The sequence below is a fragment of the Oncorhynchus tshawytscha genome, linkage group LG23 (assembly GCF_018296145.1).
Source record: "Oncorhynchus tshawytscha isolate Ot180627B linkage group LG23, Otsh_v2.0, whole genome shotgun sequence".
NCBI lineage: Eukaryota > Metazoa > Chordata > Actinopteri > Salmoniformes > Salmonidae > Oncorhynchus > Oncorhynchus tshawytscha.
This window is the reverse complement of record NC_056451.1, coordinates 16,654,874-16,682,639: the sequence shown is the minus strand read 5'-3', so window position 1 is coordinate 16,682,639 and position 27,766 is coordinate 16,654,874. Positions and strand designations below refer to the sequence as shown.

At 45.7% G+C, this 27,766-nt stretch overlaps 1 protein-coding gene across 36 annotated transcripts in view; it reads right to left on the bottom strand.

Moving 5' to 3' along the window:
- LOC112222529 (regulating synaptic membrane exocytosis protein 2-like) overlaps positions 1–27,766 on the bottom strand; it is a 223,015-nt gene that overhangs the window by 133,772 nt on the left and 61,477 nt on the right. For 3 of the 36 annotated variants that reach the window (XM_042304770.1, XM_042304772.1, XM_042304774.1), the window contains exon 1: positions 23,020–23,580. The exons of 25 other annotated variants lie outside the window; for them this stretch is intronic. In XM_042304770.1, the coding sequence (XP_042160704.1) occupies positions 23,020–23,141 (122 nt within the window). In that variant the 5' untranslated portion in view covers positions 23,142–23,580. Of the gene's footprint in view, positions 1–23,019; positions 23,583–27,766 lie in introns of those variants that run through there. 8 more of the 36 variants (XM_042304767.1, XM_042304766.1, XM_042304777.1 and 5 more) reach the window with 5 other exon arrangements.

Below are 27,766 nucleotides of genomic sequence, written 5' to 3'. Positions count from 1 at the left end.
TCTGGGAAGAGATAGAAAGGAGAAACTACTCAGAGTCCATTTAGAGCCCATGCATCGTCACAGCAACTAGTTCCAAGACTGAGTCAGCCGCCCGCCTGCCGCCTGTCTGGAGGCCCCCAAGGCTGACACCCAGCCAGCCAATCCTTACTGGTGTTACTACACGGCTAACACACACCCAGACAATCATTAGTGGTGTTACTACACGGCTAACACTCACCCAGACAAACCTTAGTGGTGTTACTACACGGCTAACACACACCCAGACAAACCTTAGTGGTGTTACTACACGGCTAACACTCACCCAGACAAACCTTAGTGGTGTTACTACACGGCTAACACTCACCCAGACAAACCTTACTGGTGTTACTACACGGCTAACACTCACCCAGACAAACCTTAGTGGTGTTACTACACGGCTAACACTCACCCAGACAAACCTTAGTGGTGTTACTACACGGCTAACACTCACCCAGACAAACCTTAGTGGTGTTACTACACGGCTAACACTCACCCAGACAAACCTTAGTGGTGTTACTACACGGCTAACACTCACCCAGACAAACCTTAGTGGTGTTACTACACGGCTAACACACACCCAGACAAACCTTAGTGGTGTTACTACTATATGGCTAACACTCACCCAGACAAACCTTAGTGGTGTTACTACACGGCTAACACTCACCCAGACAAACCTTACTGGTGTTACTACACGGCTAACACTCACCCAGACAAACCTTACTGGTGTTACTACACGGCTAACACACACCCAGACAAACCTTAGTGGTGTTACTACTATATGGCTAACACTCACCCAGACAAACCTTAGTGGTGTCACTACACGGCTAACACTCACCCAGACAAACCTTAGTGGTGTTACTACACGGCTAACACTCACCCAGACAAACCTTACTGGTGTTACTACACGGCTAACACTCACCCAGACAAACCTTACTGGTGTTACTACACGGCTAACACTCACCCAGACAAACCTTACTGGTGTTACTACACGGCTAACACTCACCCAGACAAACCTTAGTGGTGTTACTACACGGCTAACACTCACCCAGACAAACCTTAGTGGTGTTACTACTATATGGCTAACACTCACCCAGACAAACCTTACTGGTGTTACTACACGGCTAACACTCACCCAGACAAACCTTAGTGGTGTTACTACTATATGGCTAACACTCACCCAGACAAACCTTACTGGTGTTACTACACGGCTAACACTCACCCAGACACACCTTAGTGGTGTTACTACTATATGGCTAACACACACCCAGCCAATCCCCAGTGGCCTAACTACAGTACAATCCAAGACTCCAAGATGTAAAATTTCACAGCAACAAAAACGGAGACTTGTGGCCCCTCAAAACGCCGTCATGCAAATGATCCAAAATGACATCCATCCAGAATTAGTGGCTTTAGTTTAGAGACAGCTCCCTTTCATCCTCCCTGTCCAGTCTGCCAGCTGTGTCCTCTCTCTCTTCCCACTGCTACCGTCCTGGCCACACTGCCGGACAGGGGCGATGGGCACCACTTACAGCACAACCTGCTGCTGCAAAGGCTGCTGGGATGGGAACTGTGGAGGCCGGAGAGTCCTGGTTTAATACCCTGGTGTGTGTGTGCGCGTGTATGTGTATTTGCCTGGAGGTCGAGCAATGGCGTCCTCTCCAGGAGAGGATTACAGTACTGGCTGTTAGCTCCTCTCCTCAGCTGATTACTGGCTGCCAGTCGGTTATCACCCAATGAAACCCAGGCAGGCAGGCAGCAAACCCTGTAGATCAGACTGACCTATAATCCCATTCAACAGAGTTGCGCTCTGACCACAATGATCCTCCTGAAACTGAACAAATTATGTCTGTGTCCCAAATGGCACCCTTATCCCCTATGTAGTACACTACTTTTGATCAGGGCCCAAAAGTTGTGCTCTATATAGGGAACAGGGTGCCATTTGGGGCGCCTCGTATGCATGTTTTCTCCCTCCCCAAAGGGATTTCAGGGCATCAAATATGAGAGACAGAGAGAGAGAGAGATAATCTCTATCTATCTACCATTATTAGTGCGCATCACCAAGTGGATCAAATAGTTTTTCTGAAGCTGCGCCACCATAATGACATAGCCTCTTCAAATGACCTGTTTTAGCTGGGTGCAGTAGTATGGGACTCTAATTTCCAGTAACTCCTCTGTGGGCCTGTTAAACTGGGTGAGTGAGGACACACAGAGGGAGGAAACAGCAGTACTCTTACTGAATAAGCTGGTCTTTAAAAAGGAGTGTTGTGCCAACCAGCCCATCTCCCACGCCCAGCCCCCAGTAAACCCCTGGCCTGCACTGTCTGTCTCTCCCTCAACAACATCTGGGGCTGTGTCCCAAATGACACCACAATGCACTACATAGGGAAAGCAGTGCACTATATAGGGAATAGGGTGCAATTTGGGACACACACATGCAGTGTTAACATTTGCAAACCAGAGGGAGACCTGAGACTGTCTCTCAACAGGACGGCATGGAATGTTCTAATGTGATATTCAAAAACATTGTAAACCTATACAGTCCTCTCACACACACACAGTGGTGGGACAGTTGGCAATGTTCAGAACATTCTGGATGGAACAGAGCAGACAAGATGTCCCGTAACACCACAATCATCACAGCATGCCCAACACACACAGACCATAAAAACACACACACACCACACACCTCTAATTGACCATGGTAGCAGGGCTGTTGCAGGCCTGTGTGTTTATGCCATGTTTATATCATACTCCTGACTTTAAAGCTAAACAGACATCACACTGCCAACTATGTCTCCTGTCAAGCAGCTAGCGCCACTGCCAAGCTACATAGGCCGAGCCCAACAGAGAAAAGCATAAAGATGGTACTCTAGTCTATGCTACTGCTTCTCCCCGAAGAGAACATATTATTGTAAGTATCTAACTAACTGTCTGTACATTGTTCAAATTTCAAAAACAGCATCTAGTAACAAAACACTTCTGTTTGCCAAACTGTCTGTCTGTTCACTGGAGTATTCTAGGAGCAGCACACACACAGTCACATGCACAGTCACACACACAGCAAAGCACACAGCAAAGCACACAGCAAAGCACAGCAGTCTCATGGCTGACTGAAAGTAATCAACACCAGAGGCACACCCAATAAACATTTTTGGCAAGTTGAATAAATACATGCGTTTGCTGCTCATCTGTGACCAGACTTCACCACATGTGAATCAACTAATCCTTCAAACCAAAACAGGCCAACACCCAACGCTGCTATGGCAGTTGAATATACTGTACTGTAAATACATTTAGGTTTACTCTCTACAGGTATTGAAGAGAAATAATTACTGTGCAGTGCAGTACAGTGCAGTGCAGTGCAATTCAGTACAGTGCACTGCAATTCAGTACAATTCAGTACAGTACAGTGCAGTACAGTATGTACAATGCAGTATAGCGCAATGCAGTACAGTGCAGTATGTACAATGTAGTACAGTGCTGTGCGTACAATGCAGTACAGTGCGTACAATGTAGTACAGTGCAGTGCGTACAATGCAGTACAGTACAATGCAGTACAGTGCAGTATGTACAATGCAGTACAGTGCAGTATGTACAATGCAGTACAGTACAATGCAGTACAGTGCAGTACACATAGCAAGCCTCTGTTTGTTCAGCGCTGAGGTCAGCTCTTCTCTTTTATAATGACTTACATCATTTGAGTTCTATTTTCCAAGTTCAAACTTCCTAGTCTAATGCATGTTGAATACTTGTCAACCATTGTTGATCTCCATACACCAGGCTCTGTACAGAGCATATTGTGACTTGTCAACCATTGTTGATCTCCATACACCAGGCTCTGTACAGAGCATATTGTGACTTGTCAAGCTATTCATAACAGCACATTTTCATTGTAACTCCAGTATTGTTTTCTTCCAATGGTAGAACATGTATTTTCATGCAGGCAGACCCCCTGCCTCCCCACCAACTTCTCTCTCGCACTCTTTGATTCTCTCTGAATCTATGTCGGATTCTCTCTCTCCTTCCATCTCACACACACACACACACACACACACACACACACACACACACACACACACACACACACACACACACACACACACACACACACACACACACACACACACACACTTCTTTCTGGTTCTGCTAAGTATGCATTTTTCATTCCATTGAGAAAGCTGCATTTGAAATCAAAGGGAACACGGGGCAGCTGTCTAGCTCCATAGAAAGTGAGGAGGTAATGAAAAAGCAGTGGTGAGTCAGAGGATGGTTTAATAATCCCTGCTGCCCAAAATAACATCTCAGCGATGGGGATGGAAAGAGAGAGGCTGGGGGTAGCTGGGGAGAGAGACTGGCTGGATGTAGGGATGGGCCTGAGGATGGAGGTGGGCTACGGCAGAGAGGGTGGGGAGGGGGCTGAAGGATGAGGCTGGGGCTGTGGCAGGGAGAGAGGCTGGGGCATGATGTAGGGATGGGCCTGAGGATGGAGGTGGGCTACGGCAGAGAGGGTGGGGAGGGGGCTGAAGGATGAGGCTGGGGCTGTGGTAGGGAGAGAGGCTGGGGCATGATGTAGGGATGGGCCTGAGGATGGAGGTGGGCTACGGCAGAGAGGGTGGGGAGGGGGCTGAAGGATGAGGCTGGGGCTGTGGTAGGGAGAGAGGCTGGGGCATGATGTAGGGATGGGCCTGAGGATGGAGGTGGGCTACGGCAGAGAGGGTGGGGAGGGGGCTGAAGGATGAGACTGGGGCTGTGGTAGGGAGAGAGGCTGGGGCATGATGTAGGGATGGGCCTGAGGATGGAGGTGGGCTACGGCAGAGAAGGTGGGGAGGGGGCTGAAGGATGAGGCTGGGGTTGTGGTAGGGAGAGAGGCTGGGGCATGATTTAGGGATGGGCCTGAGGATGGAGGTGGGCTATGGCAGAGAGGGTGGGGAGGGGGCTGAAGGATGAGGCTGGGGCTGTGGTAGGGAGAGAGGCTGGGGCTGTGGTAGGGAGAGAGGCTGGGGCTGTGGTAGGGAGAGAGGCTGGGACATGATGTAGGGATGGGGCATGGAAGGGAAGCTGGAGCTGAGGCTGGAGGTAGGGCTGAAGCTAGGATGTAGGGATGGAGCTGAGGCTGGAGGTAGGGCTGAAGCTAGGATGTAGGGATGGGGCTGAGGCTGGAGGTAGGGCTGAAGCTAGGATGTAGGGATGGGGCTGAGGCTGAGGCTGGAGGTAGGGCTGAAGCTAGGATGTAGGGATGGGGCTGAGGCTGGAGTATTGGGTCGGGGTGTAGGGCTGGGACTGGGGTATAGGGCTGGGCCTGGGGTATACGGCTGGAGCTGGGGTTGGGCTTGAGTTTAGGGCTAGGGTATAGGTGCCTGGGCTTCTTTTCACAGGGGCTGCACTGCACACATACAACACCTACCCCTACTACCAACCCCTGTGGGTCTCATTATCAACAGACAAGGCTGCAGCCAGGCAGCACAACAGGACAAACAGCCATGTACTGTCCCACGCTCTCTATATGGGTGAATGGTATGCCATTATTCATCTTTTAATCATCATTGACTGTTCAAAACAAGCAGCAGGTTCAAGGATGGGCTGCCAGCTTCCCCCGCATACATTCTCTCTCACAACACACATTTCAATAGAGGCACTACATACAGTACAGTACAGTAACCAGGTTACGAATCCTGAGGTATTAGTCAATCTGGCCTACTTCCACAGCAAACCAGTCCATCAAGGCAATGGGAAGCATCCACAAGGTCATGTGACTCATCTTCTTATACACTCACCAATGGCAGCTCAGCAAGAACCAAGGTCCCTCACTTCCAACAAAGAACCCAGGAAACAGCCACACACACACACACTACACAGCATACACACCCCGTCTGGCAACGCACAGTTAATGTACAGCTTGAAGGTTCCATAAATAAATCATCTGTTTCTTTATTACCAGGTCTTCAAGTGCCCATTGGAGAGCACACTCAGAATACCACGACTGAAAAGAAATGAATAAAATGTCACCACTGAATCTAGTCCATATTCCAGTGGAGAACAGGCAGTCCAGGAGAACCAACTACTATGAGAACCAGGAAAATCAACTTGTATTAGAACCAAGATAACCAGGTAGTATGAGAACCAGGAAAATCAACTCGTATTAGAACCAGGAGAATCTGGTAGTATGAGAACCAGGAAAATCAACTTGTATTAGAACCAAGATAACCAGGTAGTATGAGAACCAGGAAAATCAACTCGTATTAGAACCAGGAGAATCTGGTAGTATCAGAACCAGGAAAATCAACTCGTATTAGAACCAGGAGAATCGGGTAGTATGAGAAGCAGGAGAATCAGGTAGTATGAGAACCAGGAGAATAGGGAAGTATGAGAACCAGGAGAATCAGGTAGTATGAGAACCAGGAAAATCAACTCGTATTAGAACCAGGAGAACCAGGTAGTATGAGAACCAGGAGAATCAGGTAGTATGAGAAGCAGGAGAATCAGGTAGTATGAGAAGCAGGAGAATCAAGTAGTATGAGAACCAGGAGTATCAAGTAGTATGAGAACCAGGAGAATCAGGTAGTATGAGAACCAGGAGAATCAGGTAGTATGAGAACCAGGAGAATCAGGTAGTATGAGAAGAAGGATAATCAACTAGTATTAGAACCAGGAGAATCAGGTAGTATGAAAAGCAGGAGAATCAGGTAGTATGAGAAGAAGGAGAATCAACTAGTATTAGAACCAGGAGAATTGGGTAGTATGAGAACCAGGAGAATCGGGTAGTATGAGAACCAGGAAAATCAACTCGTATTAGAACCAGGAGAATCGGGTAGTATGAGAAGCAGGAGAATCAGGTAGTATGAGAACCAGGAGAATCAAGTAGCATGAGAGCCAGGAAATCAACTCGTATTAGAACCAGGAGAATCAGGTAGTATGAGAAGCAGGAGAATCAGGTAGTATGAGAAGCAGGAGAATCAGGTAGTATGAGAAGCAGGAGAATCAGGTAGTATGAGAAGCAGGAGAAGCAGGTAGTATGAGAAGCAGGAGAATCAGGTAGTATGAGAACCAGGAGAATAGGGAAGTATGAGAAGCAGGAGAATCGGGTAGTATGAGAAGCAGGAGAATCAGGTAGTATGAGAAGAAGGAGAATCAACTAGTATTAGAACCAGGAGAATCGGGTAGTATGAGAACCAGGAGAATCAGGTAGTATGAGAACCAGGAAAATCAACTCGTATTAGAACCAGGAGAATCGGGTAGTATGAGAAGCAGGAGAATCAAGTAGCATGAGAACCAGGAAATCAACTCGTATTAGAACCAGGAGAACCAGGTAGTATGAGAACCAGGAGAATCAGGTAGTATGAGAAGCAGGAGAATCAGGTAGTATGAGAAGCAGGAGAATCAAGTAGTATGAGAACCAGGAGTATCAGGTAGTATGAGAACCAGGAGAATCAGGTAGTATGAGAACCAAGAGAATCAACTAGTATTAGAACCAGGAGAATCAGGTAGTATGAGAAGCAGGAGAATCAGGTAGTATGAGAAGAAGGAGAATCAACTAGTATTAGAACCAGGAGAATCGGGTAGTATGAGAAGCAGGAGAATCAGGTAGTATGAGAACCAGGAGAATCAGGTAGTATGAGAAGCAGGAGAATCAGGTAGTATGAGAACCAAGAGAATCAGGTAGTATGAGAAGAAGGAGAATCAACTAGTATTAGAACCAGGAGAATCGGGTAGTATGAGAAGAAGGAGAATCAACTAGTATTAGAACCAGGAGAATCAGGTAGTATGAGAACCAGGAGAATCAAGTAGCATGAGAGCCAGGAAATCAACTCATATTAGAACCAGGAGAATCAGGTAGTATGAGAAGCAGGAGAATCAGGTAGTATGAGAAGCAGGAGAATCAGGTAGTATGAGAAGCAGGAGAATCAGGTAGTATGAGAACCAGAAGAATCAGGTAGTATGAGAAGCAGGAGAAGCAGGTAGTATGAGAAGCAGGAGAATCAGGTAGTATGAGAACCAGGAGAATAGGGAAGTATGAGAACCAGGAGAATCAGGTAGTATGAGAACCAGGAAAATCAACTCGTATTAGAACCAGGAGAACCAGGTAGTATGAGAACCAGGAGAATCAGGTAGTATGAGAAGCAGGAGAATCAGGTAGTATGAGAAGCAGGAGAATCAAGTAGTATGAGAACCAGGAGTATCAGGTAGTATGAGAACCAGGAGAATCAGGTAGTATGAGAACCAAGAGAATCAACTAGTATTAGAACCAGGAGAATCAGGTAGTATGAGAAGCAGGAGAATCAGGTAGTATGAGAAGAAGGAGAATCAACTAGTATTAGAACCAGGAGAATCAGGTAGTATGAGAAGCAGGAGAATCAGGTAGTATGAGAACCAGGAGAATCAGGTAGTATGAGAAGCAGGAGAATCAGGTAGTATGAGAACCAGGAGAATCAGGTAGTATGAGAACCAGGAGAATCAGGAAGTATGAGAAGAAGGAGAATCAACTAGTATTAGAACCAGGAGAATCAGGTAGTATGAGAACCAGGAGAATCAAGTAGCATGAGAGCCAGGAAATCAACTCGTATTAGAACCAGGAGAATCAGGTAGTATGAGAAGCAGGAGAATCAGGTAGTATGAGAAGCAGGAGAATCAGGTAGTATGAGAACCAGGAGAATAGGGAAGTATGAGAACCAGGAGAATCAGGTAGTATGAGAACCAGGAAAATCAACTCGTATTAGAACCAGGAGAAACAGGTAGTATGAGAACCAGGAGAATCAGGTAGTATTAGAAGCAGGAGAATCGGGTAGTATGAGAAGCAGGAGAATCAGGTAGTATGAGAAGAAGGAGAATCAACTAGTATTAGAACCAGGAGAATCAGGTAGTATGAGAAGCAGGAGAATCAGGTAGTATGAGAAGAAGGAGAATCAACTAGTATTAGAACCAGGAGAATCGGGTAGTATGAGAAGCAGGAGAATCAGGTAGTATGAGAAGCAGGAGAATCAGGTAGTATGAGAAGAAGGAGAATCAACTAGTATTAGAACCAGGTGAATCAGGTATTATGAGAAGCAGCCCTACAAGGTGATTGGTGACTAACTAGTGCTGTGTAGTCCGTAGAGATTAAAACACAGTAACGCTTCAATGGATTTTTCCAGATTTGGAAAATCATCAACTAAAATAAGGAAATGTTTGTCCTGATTGGTCCTGATTGGTTTTGTTTGTTAGGATAAAGTATAGGGCTAGTTACCGCCAAGATGCCTCACACTTACCTCATTACCATGAGATACACTACAGTATGTTACAAACTCTATCTCTCTGGCTGTGGGACAGGAACCTTCTAGAAACTTGTGATCTGATGAGCCCTCTAGAACCTTGAACCTTATGTGATCTGATCTGATGAGCTCTCTAGAATCTGATGTGATCTGATCTGATGGGCTCTCTACAACCTTATGAGATATGATATATGAGCCTTCTAGAACCTTCTAGAACATAAGCTCTTCAGTACTATAAGCTCTACAGTACATGTACTGTAGGTGCCCATATTTTGAAGGAGACTAGCAACTCATATTGAGGAGAAATACACAGCAATTATGCAACATATGAGGAAAACATAAAGGAGCCCATTTCATTTCAGTGTTTTCTATTTAAATGTAGCCCTGTTCCACTACAGTAAGCATTGGATATTGCCTCTGCCCTCTGCCTCGGTCACAGCTCAATAAAACCACTACAGGATCTATTTTTAACAGCCATCAATTATAAAAAAATATATTCTAGTAAGAGTGACTGGGTTGTGTGTATGTGTTCCATGCTTTTCCAAAGGTGTATTGGAGGACAGTGTATTGTCCGGTCCTCCAATTGCCAGTTCAGAGCACACTTCTTTTCAGATTTTAGAGACTTTCATCAACAAGGCATGGTCAAGTATCTCTCAAAAAGCTGTTTCTTCCTTTCACACTGTAGGCATTACCATGGTCTGCCTGTATATCGCATGTCACAAATACAGAGGTAGTTGTATAGTGCTGGAGGCCAATGAAAGGAAGGTTAAGTGTGTGTCCCAAATGGCACTGTACCTCCCTATATAGTGCACTACTTTTGACCAGAGCTTTTGACCTATGGGCCCTTGTCAAAAGTAGTGCACTATAAAGGGAATAGGGTGCCATTTGGGGGACACAAAGCACTCTCCAATTACATATAGAGGGCAAGGGAAACTAAGGCCATGCATCCAGGTCAGACCTACAGTGGCCAAGCCAACACAATGCATCTCTCTGAACGCATTATCAGCTCCAAACATACAGTAGTTACAATATAATTTACTGATTTAATCTTAACCCTCTCACTATGCAAGCTGCAACAGCCTGAAGAACGCAAACTATGGGCCCTGGTCAAAAGTAGTGCACTAAATAGGGAATAGGGTGCCATTTGGGATGCATCCAGGGTGTAGGAGGAGGGGGTGTGGATGGGGTGGGGCCGGCAATACAGGGGAGGGGAGGTGGGGAGTTTCATCCACAGATATCCTATAAATCACTTCTGAATGTACTGTAAGTGTGGTATATTATATGTGAGTTTTACATGTTATTCTGTGTGTAGTTCCAGCCCTGTCACAGCTCCAGTGGTGGGCGGTTGGGCTGCTGTGGATGTTTCTCCTGGAAGGCCACCAAGATGGCCCCTGCTGTATGGCCCAGGGCAGGCAGCCATGCATGCATAAGGCCCATCCTGACCCTCACACTCACTCTCTGTCTTTCTGAGAGATGGTAGCTCCCACATGCTAGAGATGGATATCACAAAGGAGATGATCGTGGACTTCAGGAAACAGCAGAGGGAGCACCCCCCTATCGACGGGACAGTAGTGGAGAGGGTAGTAAGTTTTAAGTTCCTCTGCGTACACATCACGGACCAACTGAATTGGTCCACCCACACAGACAGCGTGGTGAAGAAGGTGCAGCAGCGCCTCTTCAACCTCAGGAGGCTGAAGAAATTTGGCTTGTCACCAAAAGCACTCACAAACTTCTACAGATGCACAATCGTGAGCATCCTGTCGGGCTGTATCACTGCCTGGTACGGCAACTGCTCCACCCACAACCGTAAGGCTCTCCAGAGGGTAGTGAGGTCTGCACAACGCATCACCGGGGGCAAACTACCTGCCCTCCAGGACACCACCCGATGTCACAGGAAGGCCATAAAGATCATCAAGGACAACAACCACCCAAGCCACTGTCTGTTCACCCCGGTATCATCCAGAAGGCGAGGTCAGTACAGGTGCATCAAAGCAGGGACCGAGAGACTGAAAAACAGCTTCTATCTTAAGGCCATCAGACTGTTAAACAGCCATCACTAATATTGAGTGGCTGCTGCCAACATACTGACTCAACTCTAGCCACTTTAATAATGGAAAAATTGATGTAAAAAATGTATCACTAGCCACTTTAAACAATGCCAATTAATATAATGTTAACATACCCTACATTACTCATCTCATATCTATATACTGTACTCAATACCGTCTACTGCATCTTGTCTATGCCGTTCTGTACCATCACTCATTCATATATCTTTATGTACATATTCTTCATCCCCTTACACTGTGTATACGGTAGTTGTTGTGGAATTGTTAGTTAGATTACTTGTTGGTTATTACTGCATTGTCGGAACTAGAAGCACAAGCATTTCGCTACAATCGCATTAACATCTGCTTACCATGTGTATGTGACAAATAAAATTAGATTTGATTTGGAAACATCGAACAACCTCAGCTGAGTACATATTTCGCCCGGTGCCAGAAAGCAAACAAATACACTGATATGGCAGAGGCTGGGGTTTGGAAGAGACATGTCTATTGCAAGTCCTTGTCTGTGGGCCTACATCTACTGCAGCAATGACTTGGGTTCCTCATGAGATCCAACTGCTATAATCTAATAAAGGTGAGAGACCCCCAGTCCACATTGACTCCTGTGTCCAGCAGTCCATAAGCCCGTTCCCAGAACCCTTTTGTCTTGCCAAGTCCTATGACAATGACTATAGTAGTTGGCAAAACAGCATAAACTGATCTGGGAACAGGCTAGCAGTCCACTGCCTGAAATCAGTGAATCCTCCCTGCCTTTGCAAAGCCCTTCCAGTGCCCCACACAACAGAGTACATGGCAATGACCTGTACATGACATGTTAATGGTAATTGTTTGGGACAGGGCCTCTGATACATGCTGGCTGGCAGTGATCTTAAAAGCCCTGAAAGAGAGAGGCTTGAGTTTGAAAATCGTTTAATCTTTGACAACAGTTATCTTCAAATTCCAAAATGCCCTTGAAATCTAGTTCCGCTATAGCCTCATAGAACAGTGGAGTGGTCTAGTGGAAGTAAGTGGAGTGTACAGTAGGTGACAAGAAGATTCTTTTTTTTTTTACTGACAAACTGTGCAGAGAACTTCCCCATAAAGCAGGGATGGGTGGGGTGAATAAATGGGGAGCTTGCCTGCATGGTAAAAATAATCATCATCATCTTCAAAGTCTGCTTCCTTCCTTCCTCTCTCACCACCACCACCGGAGATCAGATCAACTGCTATCCTAAAACCTAATGAACTAGTAAACACACTGAATTAAATTCATATTATATGCAGCTTCATTAATGCTGGGCAGGCAGCAGTCTTCAGAAATAACAGAGAGGGGAGGGGAGGACAGGAGAGGGGGTGTTGCTCCCTCCATGTTTACTCAGCATAAGCCTGCCAGGAAGAGGATCTTTTGATTACTTCTCAGCAGCCCCTCTCACCCTCTTCCCTCTCCTGCCGACACCCAGGCTCGTTGAATCCTCTCACAGACCAGTTCATTTGCAACACAAATGGAGTGCGGAGTCTTAATGTACACGCGCCGGACAGACAGACAGACATAGAGAGCCTACCACAGTGCATCATAGTGCAATGATTGCAAAATATGGCAATAATTAGTCTCATTGAGCCTCCAAATCAATAATGGAGAGGAGGATTGGAGTGGGGCTAGGAGTTTTATTTTACCAGGGAAGATATATTCAGACCTAGGTCTCTTTTTCAAATGTGCCCCTCACAGTACAATGTAATTATACCCAAAATATACACTAAAATACAAAAACACAGTCATGGGAAACGTGTAAAACAGTTACATTCCTCCACAAATACGTCCCCATTCAGTACTCTAACGTGCCCATGTAACGTCCCCATTCAGTACTCTAACGTGCCCATGTAACGTCCCCATTCAGTACTCTAACGTGCCCATGTAACGTCCCCATTCAGTACTCTAACGTGCCCATGTAACGTCCCCATTCAGTACTCTAACCTGCCCATGTAACGTCTAACCCCATTCAGTACTCTAACCTGCCCATGTAACGTCCCCATTCAGTACTCTAACGTGCCCATGTAACGTCCCCATTCAGTACTCTAACCTGCCCATGTAACCTCCCCATTCAGTACTAACGTGCCCTAACGTGCCCATTCAGTACTCTAAACGCCCCCATTCAGTACTCCCCATTCAACGTGCCCATGTAACGTCCCCATTCAGTACTCTAACCTGCCCATGTAACGTCCCCATTCAGTACTCTAACGTGCCCATGTAACGTCCCCATTCAGTACTCTAACCTGCCCATGTAACGTCCCCATTCAGTACTCTAACGTGCCCTAAACAGTACTCTAACGTGCCCATGTAACGTCCCCATTCAGTACTCTAACGTGCCCATGTAACGTCCCCATTCAGTACTCTAACGTGCCCATGTAACGTCCCCATTCAGTACTCTAACGTCCCCATTCAGTACTGCCCATGTAACGTCCCCATTCAGTACTCTAACCTGCCCATGTAACGTCCCCATTCAGTACTCTAACCTGCCCATGTAACGTCCCCATTCAGTACTCTAACGTGCCCCATTCAGTACTCTAATGTGCCCATGTAACGCCCCCCATTCAGTACTCTAACGTGCCCATGTAACGTCCCCATTCAGTACTCTAACGTGCCCATGTAACGTCCCCATTCAGTACTCTAACGTGCCCATGTAACGTCCCCATTCAGTACTCTAACGTGCCCATGTAACGTCCCCCAGTACTCTTCAGTACTCTAATGTGCCCATGTAACGTCCCCATTCAGTACTCTAACGTGCCCATTCAGTACTCTAACGTCCCCATTCAGTACTCTAACCTGCCCATGTAACGTCCCCATTCAGTACTCTAACGTGCCCATGTAACGTCCCCATTCAGTACTCTAACGTGCCCATGTAACGCCCCCCCATTCAGTACTCTAACCTGCCCATGTAACGCCCCCATTCAGGACTCTAACGTGCCCATGTAACGTCCCCATTCAGAACTCTAACGTGCCCATGTAACGCCCCCATTCAGTACTCTAACGTGCCCATGTAACGCCCCCATTCAGTACTCTAACGTGCCCATGTAACGTCCCCATTCAGTAATCTAACCTGCCCATGTAACGTCCCCATTCAGTACTCTAACGTGCCCATGTAACGTCCCCATTCAGTACTCTAACCTGCCCATGTAACGTCCCCCATTCAGTACTCTAACGTGCCCATGTAACGTCCCCATTCAGTTCTCTAACGTGCCCATGTAACGTCCCCATTCAGTACTCTAACGTGCCCATGTAACGTCCCCATTCAGTACTCTAACGTGCCCATGTAACGTCCCCATTCAGTACTCTAACGTGCCCATGTAACGTCCCCATTCAGTTCAGTACATTCAGTCTAACCTGCCCATGTAACGTCCCCATTCAGTACTCTAACCTGCCCATGTAACGTCCCCATTCAGTACTCTAACGTGCCCATGTAACGTCCCCATTCAGTACTCTAACCTGCCCATGTAACCTCCCCATTCAGTACTCTAACGTGCCCATGTAACGTCCCCATTCAGTACTCTAACGTGCCCATGTAACGTCCCCATTCAGTACTCTAACCTGCCCATGTAACGTCCCCATTCAGTACTCTAACGTGCCCATGTAACGTCCCCATTCAGTACTCTAACCTGCCCATTCAGTACTCTAACGCCCATCCCCATTCAGTACTCTAACGTGCCCATGTAACGTCCCCATTCAGTACTCTAACGTGTCCCCATGTAACGTGCCCCCATTCAGTACTCTAACCATGTGCCCATGTAACGTCCCCATTCAGTACTCTAACCTGCCCATGTAACGTCCCCATTCAGTACTCTAACGTGCCCATGTAACGTCCCCATTCAGCACTCTAACGTGCCCATGTAACGCATTCAGTGCTCACGTGCCCATGTAACGTCCCCATTCAGTACTCTAACGTGCCCATGTAACGTCCCCATTCAGTACTCTAACGTGCCCATGTAACGTCCCCATTCAGTACTCTAACGTGCCCATGTAATGTCCCCATTCAGTACTCTAGCCTGCCCATGTAACGTCCCCATTCAGTACTCTAGCCTGCCCAAGTGTCACCACAACATTAAGGTGAAATGGATTTAGAATTTTGTTCCAGTAATACGGTGCTTTAAAACTAAAAGCAGATGTAGCTCACTGGATGGAGATGTTTAGATTAAGATTTCTTGATTGTTTCTTTATCACGTTGGTTCTCATGTATTTCTGGGTAATTGAATAAATCTGAGCATGAAATGGAAATTAAATTGGGTCAAAGCCAGAGAATTGTGGGTATTCATCAGATAACAAAAAATATGATATTGCGCCATTAGGTCCATTGTGAATTTATTCAGTGATCTTAAAAAGGGAGCCGTGTTTAGTGTAACACACACACACATATAGCCACACATACACAGACACACACAGCCACATACACACAAACACAGTAAGTGTTGATTCTATTTCATGTGAGCTAACGAGGCTTGATGTGGTGATAACTTTCCACTTGGCAGGGGCTAATGTGTGTCAGATGTGTCATGAGTGTGTGTATGTGTGTGTGTCTGCAGGCATGAGTGTGCGATAATCACGTGAAAAAATATATAGTTAGAACAAAATTATTATTATAATTTGGTAGGTGCTTATATATTTGCTTATATATTTTGTCCTGTTTCACATATCCCACTCCCCCTGAGACAAGGGGTTAAGTGCCTTGCTCAAGGGCACATGGGTAGATTTTTCACCTTGTCGGCTCAGTGATTCAAACTAGTGACCTCTAAGTTAATGGCCCAACGTTCTAACTGCTAGGGTACCAGCCACCCTATGTTAACTACATATATCATAAATGCCTTATGACATTGACAATCAACTTCAGGTCAACACATATAAGTACACCACATCCATACATGCCGTGTTTGGAATTTCACTCTATGTTGAAGAAAAATAACAGGATGAAATCAGACATCTGGTTCACAGCTGAAAGAGAAGCTTTTCAAAGAAGAAACGCCCCTTTGGGACAGGTTTCGAATTCATGAACACACACACACAACTTAGAGATGCCCCTCTCATATACACACACAACTTAGAGATGCCCCTCTCATATACACACACAAAAATGCACACACCACTTTGAATGCCACTCAGCCACCCTCTTTTCATGACAGTCCCATCAGCCGGATGAGACAGAGTTTGGGACCTCAGGCAGTGGAGGATGTCCGTACAGTACATATCCACTAAAGAAGGCCTGAAAAGCCCCCTTGCTGGGCTTTACTGAAATGTTACTATCCTGGCCATTAATGACATAATAAAGCTGATGCTTACACACACAAACACACACTCGGTCCTTTTGAGAGAATCAGTGTCGCTGTGTGAGCATGAATGAACCCAGATGTCCCTGTCACATTCCGAGACTGTCCTCTGTTGTCTATCTCTTGTTGTGCTCACTGTTCGCGCCACAACCCCTCTGTGTGCTTAGATTTCCTCGAGGAGAATGGCCATTCCTCGGTGTAGCAGCACTATAGGTATTTTTGTTTGTGTGGTGAGCATTCCTGCCATCATGTGTACCCTACTACGCGAGCACTGCTATCCTGTGACCAACTACAAACAGCAATTTAACCTCGTTGCTTTATAACCCTTGTTGTTGTGCCTATGGATGGGTGGCTCTCTCTCTATCTCAAAGTATTCAGATCCCTTCCTGTCTTCCACATATTATGTTACAGCCTCATTCTAAAATGGATTAAATAAAAACATTTCCTCATCAATCTACACCAAACACCCCATAATGACAAATTGAAAACAGGTTTTTAGAAATGTTTGTTAATTTATTAAAAATAAAAAACAGAAATACCTTATTTGCATAAGTATTCAGACCATTTGCTATAAGACTCAAAATTGAGCTCAGATTCATCCTGTTTCCATTGACAATCCTTGAGTGGTTTCTACAACTTGATTGGAGTCCACCTGGGGTAAATTAATTTGATTGGACATGATTTGGAAAGGCTCACACATCTGTTTATATATGGTCCCACAGTTGACAGTACATGTCAGAGCAAAATCCAAGCCATGAGGTCGAAAGAATTGTCCGTAGAGCCCCGAGACAGGATTGTGTCGAGGCAGAGATCTGAGAGATACCAAAACATGTCTGCAGCATTGAAGGTCCCCAAGAACACAGTGGCCTCCATCATTTTTAAATGGAACGAGTTTGGAACCACCAAGACCCTTCCTAGAGATGGCCACCCGGCCAAACTGAGCAATCGGGGGCCTTGGTAAGGGAGGTGACCAAGAACCCGATGGTCACTCTGAAAGAGCTCCAGAGTTCCTCTGTGAAGATGGGAGAACCATCCAGAAGGACAACCATCTCTGAAGCACTCCATCAATCAGGCTTTTATGGTAGAGTGGCCAGACGGAAGCCACTCCTCAGTAAAAGGCACATGACAGCCCGCTTGGAGTTTGCCAAAAGGCATCTAAAGGACACTCAGAACATTAAAAACAAGATTCTCTGGTCTGATAAAACTAAGATTGAACTCTTTGGCCTGAATGCCAAGCGTTACGTCTGGAGGAAACCTGGAGGAAACCTGGCATCATCCCTACGGTGAAGCATGGTGGTGGCGTTATCATGCTGTGGGGATGTTTTTCAGCGGCAGGACCAAGAGGTCTATCTGTAAGAGCAGAGCATATGGATTCCCACTCTTGTCTCTAGTCTCTAGTCTGTTTACACCCTATTTCCTATACTGTATTAGTTCACTACTTTTGGAAAGAGCCCTTATACATAGTGCACTATGTAGGGAATAGGGTACAAATGAGACTTGTTCACAGTCAGATGGCAGAGTCCCAAAGCTGCAGCCTGTCTGTCTATCTCTTGTCTATCTTTGTCACTATGATGACTGATGCCTGTGTATCTCAGCCTCCTCCGCTTCTCTCTTATCTCCTGCCTCCTCATCTCTTCTTATTTTATATTCTGCCTTTTCATCCTCCTCTTCTTATCTTGCTCCACATGTCAACCTCTCTAGACTCAACCCCAATCCCCTGATCCACACACTGTGTATTCCCCTCCATATTCCCACTCACCACTTCACTAACCTCTTGCTAGAAGAAGCAGAAGAACAAGAGAGACAGAGAGAGAGAGAGAGAGAGAGAGAGACAGACAGACACAGACAGACAGAGAGAGAGAGACAGAGAGAGAGAGACAGAGAGACAGAGAGAGAGAGAGAGAGAGAGAGAGAGAGAGAGAGAGAGAGAGACAGACAGACAGACAGACAGACAGACAGACAGACAGACAGACAGACAGACAGACAGACAGACAGACAGACAGACAGACAGACAGACAGACAGACAGACAGACAGACAGACAGACAGACAGACAGACAGACAGACAGACAGACAGACAGACAGACAGACAGACAGAGAGAGAGAGAGAGAGAGAGAGAGAGAGAGACAGACAGACAGACAGACAGACAGAGAGAGAGAGACAGACAGACAGACAGAGAGAGACAGACAGACAGAGAGAGAGAGACAGAGAGTGAGAGAGAGTGAGAGACAGACAGAGTGAGAGAGAGACAGAGTGTGAGCGAGAGAGGGAGGGGGGAAGGAGGGCTTCCCTGGTTTCAGACCAGACCAGACTATACTAGGATTAACAGATAGGGGACACATCATCCCCTCTATTGATTAGTACTGAGCGATTAACCGACATTTCGGTTATTTTGGGGTTTCAAACAACTAATTGACCAACATTGGTTCAATGATTTAAATTCCATTTAATTTGTTTTTTTTTCCCATGAGCTCAATGAGCACATTATGCCGTTTCTGAGATAAATCAGATCAACCCTGAACTGTGCGATGTAGTAGGGAGTTGTAGTTTCCAACAGGCCAATATTCTACATAGTTTAGTGCAGAAACCCTGGTAATTAACTACAATGACCATAATTGCACCTACATGTCAAGTATGTTTCTTTTACGCCTGCTACCTAAAAGAAAGAAGAATGCGCGATCGAGAGGGATAGAACAGCTGCTTTGTGAGTTATCTCTACCTGAAAATATATGATTTAAGTGATTGATAGTTGCTATTCAGCAGTCATAAAAGTATGCCTTATTTACTTTGAAGAGACACTAAAATAGTGATTTTGGCAGACAGCATAGGCAGCAGCTCTGTAGACATGACATGATGACTTGGAATTAAATAATAAAAAGTCATCAAATGAAACAAATGTAATATACACAATAACTAAAATATTTTAGTAAAGTAAATGGTAATAAATGATGGTTAATAAGTGATAAGCAGTAATGGGTAGTCACTACCATCATGGGACTTTCATTCATTGTTTTATTCTTTGTTGTTACAGCATTCAACCCTCATAAAACATAGCATATTTAATGTTTGTTTTTTTAACTATCGAAAAACATGATTTTATATATTTATTTTTTATCAAACCGAAACCAACTGACCTCAAAAAGCACTAGAAACTACTATTGATCAAACATAATTACCATGGCAACCTCATAACTGTCGGAAAGGAGGGAGAAACTGATATGATGATTGAGGTCGAAGACTAACTGAGTGACTGAGAGCACAGTGAAGAGCAGGCCATGCTGACTGGACTGTGTAGTTCTGACACGGTCCATGGCTTCATGTGATGAGACACATGATAATAAACTGATAATAAACAAACTGTTACATGGTGAGGTTGCAAACATAGTAGTTGGGGGGGGTATTGAATCAACTTATTAAAATCCAATAAGGCTGCACAACCTCTATTATGCAGTGATGAGGCTTGACATCAGCTGCATGTGTTGCTTTTGGTTGGAGGCAAGCGGTTCCTGGAATCTGTCAACCCAATGGGTTGATATCGCCCACAGCAGAGAGGAGGAGAGGAGCGACCCCACACTACGTCATGGCGAAGAATGCATTCATTCAGGACTTCTAAGAACAGATTGTGGACACCATTAGAACCTCTACTGACGTACACATGCATAATATATAGAGATGGATCTCAATGCAGAACCCATTAGTGAGCCAGCAGACAGCATGGAGAGAGAGAGAAAGAGAGAAAGAGAGAAAGAGAGAAAGAGAGATAGAGAGATAGAGAGATAGAGAGATAGAGAGATAGAGAGATAGAGAGATAGAGAGATAGATAGATAGATAGATAGATAGATAGATAGATAGATAGATAGATAGATAGATAGATAGATAGATAGATAGATAGATAGATAGATAGATAGATAGATAGATAGATAGATAGATAGATAGATAGATAGATAGATAGATAGATAGATAGATAGATACGTTGAATCAACGTGGGAAAACTGATTGGATTTACCTAAATCCAATGACATGGCGAAATGCTTTGTTCATTTCCCGTTGAATTCACATTAGTTGAAAACTCACAAAATGTTCATCAAAACTAGACGTTGAACTGACATCTGTGCCCAATGGGTTACTAGAAATCACTGGACAGATTCTACAACGTAAGGTACGGTAAGGCATTGTCATAAGGTAGACAATGGTCCTCGTTCAGTCTCTGAGATCCTCTGGGTGCTGATCTAGAATGAGTTTAGCATTTTAGATCATATGGAATGAGATTATATGAACAGGTGGGACCAGCACTCCTTCTCTGAGACTCTAGGAATATGGGCCTTGAGGAACAGTGAGAGCAGCTTGATCTTGTATCAAGTGGTCATGATTTAGTTGGTCCTTTAATATACAATACAGTATGCTGTCCTCCAGTCTTTCCTGTCTCTTCACTGAGGTGTCTAGGTGGATATGAGTTAGTTAGACTACTATCGTATCCTCATATCCTTCTTATAGGCTTAAAGGGATGCTTCGGGATTTTGGCAATGAGGCCCTTTATCATAATGGTATCCACGTGTTCATCTGACTCTGGGGAAGTAGACAGAGGGCCTCATTGCCAAAATCCCGAAGCATCCCTTTAAATAGTATCAAATGTAAATCTGTAAAATGTGATGATGATGATGACGATGATGATGATGACGATTATGATGATGACGATGATGATAATAGGCTACTGAAGGAACACATATAGGCAGCTGTCTGTGTAAACCACACCTCCGTGGCTGAGTGAGTGTGCTGTGCTGTTGGGTATATGTAATGTGAGGGGGCAGAGAGCTAGCGAGGCCACACTGTGAATTATTTCTGAGGGAGAGATAAGAAAAAAAGAACATGAGGGGGATAATGCATGTTGTATCTATAGGCTTGTTTCTGGACTACAAAATGCATGTTGTATCTATAGGCTTGTTTCTGGGCTACAAAATGCATGTTGTATCTATAGGCTTGTTTCTGGACTACAAAATGCATGTTGTATCTATAGGCTTGTTTCTGGGCTACAAAATGCATGTTGTATCTATAGGCTTGTTTCTGGGCTACAAAATGCATGTTGTATCTATAGGCTTGTTTCTGGGCTACAAAATGCATGTTGTTCTGGGCTACAAAATGCATGTTGTATCTATAGGCTTGTTTCTGGACTACAAAATGCATGTTGTATCTATAGGCTTGTTTCTGGGCTACAAAATGCATGTTGTATCTATAGGCTTGTTTCTGGACTACAAAATGCATGTTGTATCTATAGGCTTGTTTCTGGACTACAAAATGCATGTTGTATCTATAGGCTTGTTTCTGGACTACAAAATGCATGTTGTATCTATAGGCTTGTTTCTGGACTACAAAATGCATGTTGTATCTATAGGCTTGTTTCTGGACTACAAAATGCATGTTGTATCTATAGGCTTGTTTCTGGACTACAAAATGCATGTTGTATCTATAGGCTTGTTTCTGGACTACAAAATGCATGTTGTATCTATAGGCTTGTTTCTGGACTACAAAATGCATGTTGTATCTATAGGCTTGTTTCTGGACTACAAAATGCATGTTGTATCTATAGGCTTGTTTCTGGACTACAAAATGCATGTTGTATCTATAGGCTTGTTTCTGGACTACAAAATGCATGTTGTATCTATAGGCTTGTTTCTGGGCTACAAAATGCCTGCTGCGCTTTCTCTTTCCCTGGACTCCATCCCATTCTCTGCTGTACATCACACACACATTTTATTACATTTACAGTCATTCCTCCATACTGCATAAGTGTGTAGTGGTTGGGCAGTATTTGTGCTGAATTTCCAAGATTATTTAGCAAATATATTATGTACATTACATTAATTAACTTCAGTATTTAGCAAGAATCACAGTTACTGTAGGATAATACAAACTGCTGACATGGCCATGGGAAAAAAATCCAGTATTAGTGTGGGTTAGGAATGGAGGTAATTACCATAGCATAGCGTATGAAAAAGAGGGTCGCAAATGACTCAAATGATTCGAGGCTGGAGCAATATTACGACATACCGTAATGTTATCCGCGCAAGCGGGCACAGCAGTTTATGACGGCAGCACACACATGCGGCAGCAGCGGTACATCGAGACAGAAACACACACACATCTCAGCATTATCACATTTTAGCCGTATTGTTTCCCGTCCGTTCCATCCAACACCCCCCTTCTCTCTCTCTCTCTCTCTCTCTCTCTCTCTCTCTGCGAGGAGGAATATCAACTGCAACTCCCCGGAAGGAAGGCGACGTCTTCGCATAGCCTGCTGCGGATGGATCAATAAGCGAAGCCCCCTCTCTTCGAATGCTCCTTTGACATACCAACGGGGGAAGCCCATCATAAATCACACATTCTTACAAAGGAATCACTCACCCGATGTTGCTCAACGCCTGCTCGAATAGCTCCGTCTGCAGAATGTTCTGAGGCGGCGTAAAAGCCTCATTAAAATGGGATAGAACGGAGCTACAAAATTGACGCAATGTATCAAACTGCATTTTCCTCCTTTTCCCTTCGTGTCTTTTATCCTCAGTATGGCCCTTTTCCTCAATACATCCACCTGCGCTGCCTCGCTCTCCGTCCGGACCCGCGTCTGTTTATCTCCAGGGACGCATTAAACGCGAAGACGCCAATCAAGTTCCATATTTCTCCTGATCTTGGTAGAAAGAGTCCCTAAATGAAAAGCAGTCGAGTCTGGAATGTACAGTCATAATGCTCCGAACTTAACCCGACAAAATCTAGCGGGCTGTAGCAGGATCTATTTGCAGTGGAGGTGAGGGGGGAAAGCAGCAGCGAGGCATCTTCCAGCAAAGCAAGCTTCACTTACCGGTGCATCAGGGGCAGCTCATACTCAACTCATATTTCTCTCTGCCTATTAGAGCACGCATACAAACACACACATACATACACACACAACACGCAAGCATTCGTTCACGCACACGCTTGCCGTATCCTTCTCTTATACTCTGGACCGCGCACGCAGATACAATACATGGGCGCGCAGAGATGCTGTCGTCAGTGCTTTTGCCATATATGACTGCCAACCATCAGCTCTCATAAGTAATAAGGGAGGAGGACAAGGCATTCTACTTCCTCGGGGAGAGGGGAGAGGGGGAGAGAGTCTGAGAGAGGGGAGAGAAATAAAAGGTGGATTCCAATCTAATGGGCCTGACAGAGTTTACTAACAAATCAGACTGGATGATCCTCAGTGGGAGGACAGGGGGGTTGTCTACTAACTCCAGCAGCTCATATGGGAGTTGCCGACATTAAGCAAAGGGTCATTTAACACAGAAGAAATGGCAGGTGTGAGTGAAGGCCAACATGGATGGATGGATGCACAGCGTCTGTATAAGAAAGTTATATTCAAACTGGGTGGTTCGAGCCCTGAATTCTGATTGGCTGACAGCCATAGTATAGCAGACCGTGTACCACGGGTATGACAAAACATTTATTTGTACTGCTCTACTTACATTGGTAACCAGTTTATAATAGCAATAAGGCACCTCTGGGGTTTGTGATATATGGCCAATATACCACGGCTAAGGCTGTGTCCAGGCACTCCATGTTGTGTCGTGCTTTAACCACACCTCCTGGACATATACCACACCCTGTGCCTTATTGCCTAAAGATGCCTAGATGTGATTTGCACTTCTCTCTGATCAATGGTTTATATAACGATCAGAATAAACACTAAGCATACGGTTATTCTGTCATTTACACAGAGGTTCATTTGATGAATAAAAGGTGGATTTAATATAATATTAGATCACTTAAACCATAACCCCCAAAACATCCAGATGTATTGGTGACATTGGTAAACAGGACTGAGGACTCACTACGCCCTCCATGCTGCTGTACACCGTAATGCATCTCTGCAGGTGCCTCCACTAGCTTGGCTAGGAAACACCTATCTCACTTCATGACACCAATGTAACAAGTAACGGGCTGGATTTAAGCTCATGTTGGCTAGCTGTGTTTCTTTTGTCCTGCTAACTAGTACAATACTAATGCGCTGAACTTGGTTGGGGGCTGGGCTGGGGTATAAGGTTGGGGTTGGGGCTGGGCTGGGGTATAAGGTTGGGGTTGGGACTGGGGCTAAGGTTGAGGCTGAGCCAGGGTTTGGGCTGGGTGGATAAACATGGGAAACCTTGAGAAACACAAGTAGATAATTATATTCTAATCCCAGCCTAATTATTGCTGTTTCATCAGTGTCTCCACACCCTGACTACCTCGTCGTCCTGGATGTTGGGTATCTGTGTGTTCATTTCAATGACACCTCCGAGACCAAGATAAATGTGACCCTTTCTGAAGTTATTTCACCTTATAAACAGGCTGTCAGCTGGAAACCTCTTTCTCTTTCAGTGGAATAGATTCTGAGTTCATTTACACATTCTTTAGATTAATGAAAGTGGTTTTTGGTGATTATGCAGTGGGAGTTCTATTTTATACATCATCACCATTGTCCCCTGAGTTCTCAGACAGGCCGTTTCCGGTTCTGTGTCGCCACTGAACTCAGTGCTGTCAAAGCCAGAATCGTTCACTGCTACCATTCTCCCTCTCTGCCATAAAGTCAATTAATATAGAGAGAGAGAGCCACCGAACAACACAGTGAGCTCTGAGCTCACATCCCACAGCCTGATCTAACTGGTAATCAAATACAACAACCTCAGAATTAACTAGCTGTCTTTGTTGGCTGTGAGATGCTGGGTGTGTGTGTATGTGTGTGTGTGTGTGTGTGTGTGTGTGCGTGCATGCGTGTGTGTGTTTATTTTGCTGAATTCTGTTAAATAGTGAGAATGCTCATTGTTAAAATGCAGATTGCATCATAGCAGCTAGTTAGTTACTACACATTGCTCCTTTAAAACCTTATAAGGTAAAGCAGTTTCAATCAATTCTACTCTGCTAGACAGGTCCCAGAGTCGTACTCCAATATCTGTTTGAATATGTCCTAAATGGCACCCTATTCCTGTTATACTGCACTATTTTTGACCAGAAGTGCACTACTTTTCACCAGAAGCAGAAACCCATCACATTTCTTAATATTTGTGACCAACAGTCAACTGCCAAGTGGGCAGAATATTGTCCATATTGTTCTCTGTCAATATTTTCAATATTAATCTTTCCATTACTGTGTGTCTGGGAGTAAAAAGAGCCCAACACAAGGTCGTAATGGAAGGGAGAGGACACAGGCTTAATGAGTTGTGTCTCTAACCCCAGAGTGGCTACAGTATGGTAAAGGCTTGTTTGTCCCAGTGCTAGACTAGGGGGGACGCGGCCCATCAGGTACACCTTTACAAGGTCGACAGAGGAACAGGCGCGGAGGAGGAATGGGGTCGAGTGAAACACACCTCCTGTGTGTGTGTGTGTGTGTGTGTGTGTGTGTGTGTGTGTGTGTGTGTGTGCATCTACAGTATGTGGTGTGTGGAAAGCCTCTCTGTGGAGTGAATCACCCACTGGGCCCACAGTGCACTGGATAACACGACATACGGCCCACAATCTCTCTCTTCCCATCAGGAAGCCTGTTCCAGTGGGCATAGAGGAACAGAGATGAGCAGAGAGGAACAGGGAGAGGGAGGAGAATAGAGGAACAGAGATGAGCAGAGAGGAACAGAGATGAGCAGATAGGAACAGGGAGAGGGATGAGCATAGAGGAACAGAGATGAGCAGAGAGGAACAGGGAGAGGGAGGAGCAGAGAGGAACAGGGAGAGGAAGGAGCATAGAGGAACAGAGATGAGCAGAGAGGAACAGGGAGAGGGAGGAGCATAGAGGAACAGGGAGAGGAAGGAGCATAGAGGAACAGGGAGAGGAAGGAGCATAGAGGAACAGAGATTAGCAGAGAGGAACAGGGAGAGGAAGGAGCATAGAGGAAAAGGGAGGTGCACAGGAAGAATCAGAGAGGGAGAAGAGAGGAGCAGAGAGGGAGAAGAGAGGAGCATAGAGGAACAGGGAGGTGCAGAGGAAGAAGCAGAGAGGGAGAAGAGAGGAGCATAGAGGAACAGGGAGGTGCAGAGAGGGAGAAGAGAGGAGCATAGAGGAACAGGGAGGTGCAGAGAGGGAGAAGAGAGGAGCATAGAGGAACAGGGAGGTGCAGAGAGGGAGAAGAGAGGAGCATTTCAGAACAGGAAGGTGCAGAGAGGGAGAAGAGAGGAGCATAGAGGAACAGGGAGGTGCAGAGAGGGAGAAGAGAGGAGCATTTCAGAACAGGGAGGTGCAGAGAGGGAGAAGAGAGGAGCATAGAGGAACAGGGAGGTGCAGAGAGGAAGATGAGAGGAGCATAGAGGAACAGGGAGGTGCAGAGAGGAAGAAGCAGAGAGGAGAAGAGAGGAGCATAGAGGAACAGGGAGGTGCAGAGAGGAGAAGAGAGGAGTAGGGAGGAGCAGAGAGGAGAAGAGAGGAGTAGGGAGGAGCAGAGAGGAGAAGAGAGGAGTAGGGAGGTGCAGAGAGGGAGAAGAGAGGAGCATAGAGGAACAGGGAGGTGCAGAGAGGAGAAGAGAGGAGCAGAGAGGAGTAGGTGGGAGCAGAGAGGAGAAGAGAGGAGTAGGGAGGAGCAGAGAGGAGAAGAGAGGGGCAGGGAGGAGCAGAGAGGAGAAGAGAGGGGCAGAGAGGAAAAGAGAGGGGCAGGGAGGAGCAGAGAGGAGAAGAGAGGGGCAGAGAGGAAAAGAGAGGGGCAGGGAGGAGCAGGGAGAAGCAGAGAGGAAAAGAGAGGGGCAGGGAGGAGCAGGGAGAAGCAGAGAGGAAAAGAGAGGGGCAGGGAGGAGCAGAGAGGAGGAGGGAGGAGCAAGGAGGAAAAGAGAGGAAAAGAGAGGGGCAGGGAGGAGCAGAGAGGAGCAGAGAGGAAAAGAGAGGAGCAGAGAGGAAAAGAGAGGAGCAGAGAGAAGAAGAGAGGGGCAGGGAGGAGCAGGGAGGAAAAGAGAGGAGCAGAGAGAAGAAGAGAGGGGCAGGGAGGAGCAGGGAGAAGCAGAGAGGAAAAGAGAGGAGCAGAGAGGAAAAGAGAGGAGCAGAGAGAAGAAGAGAGGGGCAGGGAGGAGCAGAGAGGAAAAGAGAGGAGCAGAGAGAAGAAGAGAGGGGCAGGGAGGAGCAGGGAGAAGCAGAGAGGAAAAGAGAGGAGCAGGGAGGAGCAGA